The 7,328-nt window shown below is 37.7% G+C and overlaps 1 protein-coding gene across 1 annotated transcript; it reads right to left on the minus strand.

Moving 5' to 3' along the window:
* Window positions 1–880: 880 nt before the first annotated feature.
* LOC149240702 (cysteine-rich receptor-like protein kinase 2) lies at window positions 881–2,930 on the minus strand. Its single transcript, XM_089370286.1, has 6 exons — window positions 2,426–2,930; window positions 1,996–2,334; window positions 1,779–1,831; window positions 1,449–1,619; window positions 1,206–1,338; window positions 881–1,029 (listed from the first exon to the last, which is right to left on the minus strand). The coding sequence occupies exons 1-6, from the start codon at window positions 2,928–2,930 to the stop codon at window positions 881–883; spliced, it is 1,350 nt and encodes a 449-aa protein (XP_089226412.1).
* Between the last annotated feature and the right edge of the window lie 4,398 nt (window positions 2,931–7,328).

Genomic DNA, 7,328 nt, shown 5'->3' on the forward strand with positions numbered 1-7,328 from the left:
ATATGGTTCTTCCTCTCTCACAGAGGGATTTACAAAAAAAATTCACACACTGCTGTGTCTACTCTATATGCTATTTCGCTGCTGCGGCTTTCTTTTACATTCACGCGCTGCTGCGTGTTACAGATGCACTGTTGTGCTTTTTCACATTCCTTACTCACACTCTACTACTGACTGAAAAAACTTTTATATCTACCAGGTTATGCGTGAGAAGGTCAAAAATGACCACCAACCGCTTTAACTCTCTGATGGAGTCTCTGCTGCAGTCTGCTGCTCTTGATGAACAAAAAAATGATCTTTTCTGATATTCTACTGTACTTCTCGAGCAGGTGGAGTGGAACTCCTTAACTGATAAATGCGTTGAGCTGCTCAAGGCAGGTCCTTTCCTTCTCGGTCATACTTTCATGTTAAATGTAGTTGTTGAGAAGTAATGGCGTAGAATGCTGAATCAGGCATTCTTTCTTCTTTGGGAACATAAAACAGGTTAAGGCATAAAGACAGTATGACGGAGGCGTGTTCGAGGCGGGAATAAATAATGGCCGTTGGATTAAAAAAATGGACGGCGGAGATTAACTTGGCGAAGGTGCGATATGTGATAGCTAACGGGTTGCATCGCAACATTGCATCATCGGGAGTGAAAACAAAACTCATATGAGAGTTGCGATTTGCGATTTGTGATCACATCGCAGAATCGCAATCGGCAAAAAACAAAGAACATAGCAGGGCAACAGGTCGTGAACGCGATTTGCGATATGCGATAATATCGCATCATCGCGTCGGGGAAAAATTCAAGAGAACACACGGAGACAATGGTCATGAATGCGATTTGCGATCTGCGATGAGATCGCGTCGCAAGGGAAAAATAGTGATGCACTTGAAATTATCATTTGAATAGTACAATATTGTTTGCTTTCATATCTCTATGAATGATTTGAATTTCAGATTCTTCGTGAAGATAGGCCAGCCCTCGTGCAGTTCCAACTATGATTTCATACCTCTGTCTCCAATAAAGTAAATGGCATTTTTCTATATCTGCAAAACATACACCAAAAATATTAGCACGATATAAAACAAACTCACAACTCGAACAAATCAGGGATCGTTGTAGGGATTAAAGAGGGGGAAGCAACCGAATAGAATATTGTCAAGGCTACCGTTCTGGAGGTATTCATAAACTAGTAGCCTTTCTGAATTTATCACTAACCAACCTAGCAGTTTCACTAGGTTCTTGTGCTCAATACGACTGATCAAATTTATTTCATTCAGAAATTCGACATCTCCTTGACTTGAGCCTATTTTCAATCGTTTCACTGCAACCTCTCTACCATCCGGTAGATCCCCCTGTCAATCAAGAAGGATCATGCCCATTAGAGAATATTTCTATGGTTTAATCATTAACAATGGTATTTACATTAAAATAAAGTAAACTGGATGTAGCACCAAACACTCACTTTAAAGACGGATCCAAAACCACCTTCGCCAAGCTTTATTTCTGCGTGAAAATTAGATGTGGCCTCTCTCAATCTCTCGTATTTGAAGATAAGTTCAGGATTCGCTACAGTTGAGGACAAGCTAATTGCTCCTTCGACTTCTACGAAAACAGTTACGAAGCGTTTAAATGTCTTGCAAAAAAGAAATAGGAAAGCGGTTCATAATATCCAAGCTAGTGGTCACTGAATCAACTACAATTTCAAGAATCTCATTTGAGAAATATGTTCCCAAAGTTTCCCCGGAGAGGAAAATTTCAGCTTAAAAAGGGATATGGCTGCAATTAATTCAACCGTAGTGGCTGCTACTCCCAGAGTTACCCGGAGCACGATAGATCTTTTTGCTTCTGCAAATTTGTACAAGAAATCTAAGATAATTTGCACAAGAAATCTCAGATGATTGGCACAAGGAACCTTAGAAATCACCCAAATGAAATATTTACAAAACCCCCCATGATATTCATGATAATTATAAACTACGTGAGAGTCAAGACTATGTGAAAGAAGATACTTAACACTCGAGGGCTTTCTGTCGGCAACCGCAAGATAGTTGGAGGATTGAAAAATGGATAAACATCGTAACGCAAGTAGCAGTCAACAGATTGGAATTGTGAGCCAAGATATCCAGCTGAGCAATGGGAATATATTTGTGACAAGGCAAAGCGTAGACACCCTTCACAGGTTTTTGTAGACAGTTCTCTCCAGCACTGCGCCAAGCTGTAGATGTGCTCCGTCGAACCATAAGGCGCAACGTCTTTCTTCACAGCAAAAAGATTAGGACTCTTCACAGCTTTATCGATAACACTTTGGAGCAGGGACCTAGTACTATTTGTTTGTGAACGCTGGCTGACTGATTTTCACACTATTACACAGAACATATATTTCTGAGTTCTTACTAAAATTGTTGGAAAAATTATGATTGTCGTAACTCAAGAAGCAACCGTCTAGTATAATAGATGCAGAAGTTTTGATGCATCCACTAGTATTGAATTCGTAACTGCCGGATATAATAGTGGTACTTGTAGTTTCCACGCACCGTTTACAATCGTTGGAGTTTAAATCTCCCCTGCATTGGGCAAACCCATAAACTGTACTGCCATCATGAACACAACATGAAGATGTATGGAATCCACTCGTAGAAACGTTCCCCACCAGTGACTCCAGAACCTGCTTTAACTTACTCTGGAAGGTGCTACCGTCCCTATATTCGCTATTCTCACAAAACACCCTAACGACATTAGTGTACGGATCGGCAGCTGAGAGGGGTGTAAGCATACACAGACTTACGATAAGTAAGACGCTGCTAATTAACTCTTTCATATTCATCGCCACTGTCCAGGCATTCGCACAAAGTTTTCCTCTATTCTGATTAGATGAGTGGAGGTGGTTCAGCAATGGCTTTGGCAAGTTGAAGTTATAGCATTCATCTTCAGTTTGGTATTCCATGGCAGTCGTCACAATGGAGGTGGTTCAGCAATTGGCTTCTCTAGAGTTAAGAGAAAAGTAGGTTGAGACCACAAGCTAGGATGGAATTTGTGAATTTTTCGTCAAATCCAGTTCAGAAAATTAATTTTCTCTGCAAGTGGATGGAATTTGCCTAGTAAAACGCTAGTCACAGGGTGATTTGATTTGTTTCTGAAATATAAACTTAAAAAGAAGGGTTAAAATTCAACACTAAGAATTTATTTTGCCGTGGTCTTTTTTTATCTAGTCACGATGATAAACCATATTTGTTATTTTAAAAAGTGTGATCAAAAATTTCTATTTTTTAATTTAGTCATAATGATAAACGACACTTATTGGTTTTTCATTTAGTTATAATGATAAACCACACTTATCGGTTGAGAATTTCTACTCAGAAATTTCTCCTATATAATTTCTAAAAAAGCCTTTTCTTAAAACTACCATTCAAACTGCAAAAACCATAAAACCATCAAATTTTAAAAATCAGATTTGAAATTACTACGGTGACCACAGAGATTAATTTGTGAGATGGGTTGAAACCATCAAATTTTAAAAATCAGATTTGAAATTCCTACGGTGACCACAGACATTAATTTGTGAGATGGGTATCTCCCACGGCAGAAAAGATATTTTAGTCTCCACGAAGTTTGTGATCTATAATTAGCGTTCCCTTCAAACATTATCTCAAAAATTGAAATGAGCAGCGACTTGATTACTGCTTGCCTTGGACCTTAACATCAATAGAGTTTCCTTTGTTTACTTTTTCGAAATTAAAAGTTCAGCTTGATTTTCATGTAATATATTTATTTTTAATAATTTAATTAATATATTTTTATATAAAATTAGGATAATTATATTATTAGATGTAGTTATATATATTTAACAACATTATTTTTTTGATTAATAGATAAAAATGATATTTATAAATTAACTATATTTATTAATGTGATTGTGTTAATAGATAGTCAGTGGATTATGATTAAAGATGGTTATCAAGACTATGGATGTTGAGGGTTGATCATGGTTGAAGAGGGTTGATGAGATTGACCATGGTTGACAAAGTTGATTAAGGTTGACCATGATTGACCAAGGTCAACCATGGCCAACCATTAAGTTGACAATATACTTATGTTACGTTAATCCAACAATAGGACATTAATGTCAATGGTTGTTACATTCACATTACATTTATGTTGACCATTGTCAACCATGGTTGACCACGATTGATGTTACATTAATGTTAATGTTACAATATTAATTATATTAATGATTGAAGAAGGCTAAATGACCATGTTTAACATGGTGACCATGTAATCCAAATTTATGAAGTGAATGAAATAATATACATATGTATAACCAAAACATAGAGATACAATGATACTTGACTTCTATTAATAAATGAAAAATGTTGAAACTCGCTATTCTCTTTGTTGTCTCCTTCCCTTAATTTAGAGGTATACTAGTTATAATATATATTCTTAACAATCATTTTTAAGATTCACCCATTAATGAGAAAATATCGCTACCTAAATTCCCAACGCTATGTATCATGTAATATCTTAAATTTACAAATTTCCATATTTATTTCATATAATAAAATGACTATGAGGTAAAACATCCATTTTAACCTTCATCATTTTGTAAGAAAATATCCCCTCTTAGATTCCCAACCGTGTAGGTCATATACCCAACCCTACAGGGTATATAGTATATTCGTTTTGAAATTACTTTTATTCTATCGCCATATATAGTAGTTTTTGTTGTTGTTGTTGGTTTTTTTTTTTTGGAAGAAAAAAACTAACTGAAATTTTATTTGATAGAAAAAATCAATTGCATTTGACAAACATATATCAACGATCATATCAGATATGAGCTATCATCCTTAGCCATAATGAGGAAATACACTTAGAAAAGGATTCAAGTATTCTGAAATTTGGTTCTCCCAAGATCAACATACGTCCTATCCAATGTTCTTGTTGTCAAAATGGAAATGTTGAGCACTGTTCATTTTCCCCAAAACAAAAGTTTGTAAAGCGTAGAGATCAAGAAAGACCAAAACAACAACAATGACCAGAACCACATTCAGTTATGGGATGGAAATTTCTCTTTCCTCCCCCAAAGAATCATCTGAAATAAAGATGTAGAAAATGAAGCCCTTTGGATCATGCAGTGCCATCTTTGAAAGAACATCAACTATCCCATTTGATTCTTTATATATGTGTGTCATAGTGAAGTTCCTAAAATTCCGAAGCAAAGTCCTATTTCTATCCCTCCACCCCTGAGGTTCTGGAGGGTTGAAAGAAGATATACAAGAAAGTACATCAATAATTGTTGTAGAATCCCCATAGATATGTATATTTTGGAGCTCCCTTTCCTTTGCAAACCACAGTAAGCCCCATAAAGCTATCATGTCAGCCCTGGAGTTTGTACCTCTCTCCCCCTACTAATGTAACTTGTAACCATTATGTTCATCGATGCACAACCATCCCCCACACCAGCATTGTCCCTGCTATGCAGCACCATCAAAGAAACCAACTAGAAGATTTATGCAAGGATTTAAGTAGCGTCTAGACATCTCTATGGTTCATTGTCTCCTCGGTGCCATATTCTCCGGACATGAGAGAAATTTAGCATAAATTCTGAAAGCGTTGATCGAGACCCCAAATACAACATTGTGGTTTCGTGTCTTCCAAATCTGCCAGGAGGTAAACAACGAAATAAAGGTTTGAGTTCCTACCGCGAAGGCACCCCATCTCAAGCAATGTTCGATGGATAGGAAAAATTTGAAATTTAACCTGCAAGACGACAAAATCATAAACGAGATATGTAATGCAATATTGCAGTGTATGAATAGATGAGTTACCGTTTCATCACCCCCACCACACATGATGTAGTACCCGAGTCCAAGATAACCGCATTTGCACAAATTGTCCTATGTCAATATGCAATTTCTCCATACTAGCTAGGAGAAAAGGATGGCCTTTAAAAGTGCGGTTGATCTCCAAATCAACAGAAACCATGGGCGTGGTGTATATTCTCTATCCATGTGCAATATGTGTTGATATCAATCCGCTACTACCACCGTGTCATTTTTAAGACTGCCCTCCCATTTAAGGGTGTCCCCACTCACATGTCGACATAGACTCGTGCCCCTATTTCTGTTTATGTATGAATGTCATACCTGTGTCGAATGCCCCATAAATCCAAGTTGTTTAGCCTCCCTTGAAAACAGGTGTGCACCTTCCCAACCGCTGATCACATATTCTAGGAAGAATATACCCCATTGGTGAAATGACTCCAAAATTTCCTCTAGGGGTCTAAAATTGTTCAATAAACAAAAAAAAGGTCCCTCCCAATAATAATATTATTTCCTCTCCCAAATGACCATCTGATATGCTGAAGGAAAATATTTTTTGTCTTTTGAAATCTTAGCCATATGATAGAGTCACTTCTAATGCTGATTTCCCCCCTACGGATCCAATCATAGAGTCATCTTCCTTAGAGATATTTGTTGGAAATAATACTGAGAGGGGGGGGGGGGGTGAATCAGTATTATCATATTAATAAAACTTTTTCATTTCCATAATCAGATTCATATATGCTACTTCCACAACTTCTTATGATTAAGTTAATCGATCTTCAATGAGTGCATTAGAACATTATCAACCATATTATCAGTTAACAGATGCAGTAACATAAAGTAGATCATCACACATAAGCCACACACATGAACACAATGATGTAAGGTGGAAACCCAATGCGGGAGAAAAACCACCTGCTGCAAGTCAACTCAATCTTCTTCTTAATAAGAAAATTCTTTTACAATATTTGTACTGGTGCAGCCTTATACCAGTACGGGAGCTACAACCCCCTTTGCTCTTGTACTAGCCGATCCATTTACTAGTACGCAGGCTACTACCTGCTACAATGCTCCAAAGATTTCCTTTAGCTCTTGTACTAGCTTAGATACTAGTACGTAGGCGTCGGCCTACAATCTTCTCTCCTTCAAGTACCACGTTTCATCAATTTTCATACTGGATACACTGAAGCACAACCCATAAACTGAAAGGCCACATTTCATCCAATTTTCATACTGGACCCAACAACAACATTCAAGCTTAAACAACCTTCTGAAACACCCAATCAACTGAAGTAACCAGATCAACAATAATAGGACAAAACCCAGAACACAACAAAGATTTTAAGAGAAGGAAGCACCCTGCTCAACTGCTAGCCTGAGTCCGGACTCACCCTGCTCAACTGCTAGCCTGAGTCCCGGACGCACCCTGCTCAACTGCTGGCCTGAGTCCCTGGACGCACCCTGCTCAACTGCTGGCCTGCGTCCTGGACGCACTCTGCTCAACTGCTAGCCTGAGTCCG

This window comes from Pinus tabuliformis, chromosome 8 (genome assembly GCF_031772625.1).
Source record: "Pinus tabuliformis cultivar Carrire ecotype Pingquan chromosome 8, CPIR1, whole genome shotgun sequence".
Taxonomy (NCBI): domain Eukaryota; kingdom Viridiplantae; phylum Streptophyta; class Pinopsida; order Pinales; family Pinaceae; genus Pinus; species Pinus tabuliformis.

Excerpts from the sequence above, each read along its gene's own strand:
- LOC149240702 (XM_089370286.1), bottom strand. The coding sequence starts at position 2,930 with ATGGAATACCAAACTGAAGATGAATGCTATAACTTCAACTTGCCAAAG. Across the intron at positions 1,620-1,778 it reads TGGGAGTAGCAGCCACTACG|ACATTTAAACGCTTCGTAAC; the intron begins GTTGAATTAATT and ends CTTTTTTGCAAG. Across the intron at positions 1,030-1,205 it reads GAACCTAGTGAAACTGCTAG|ATATAGAAAAATGCCATTTA; the intron begins GTTGGTTAGTGA and ends TATGTTTTGCAG.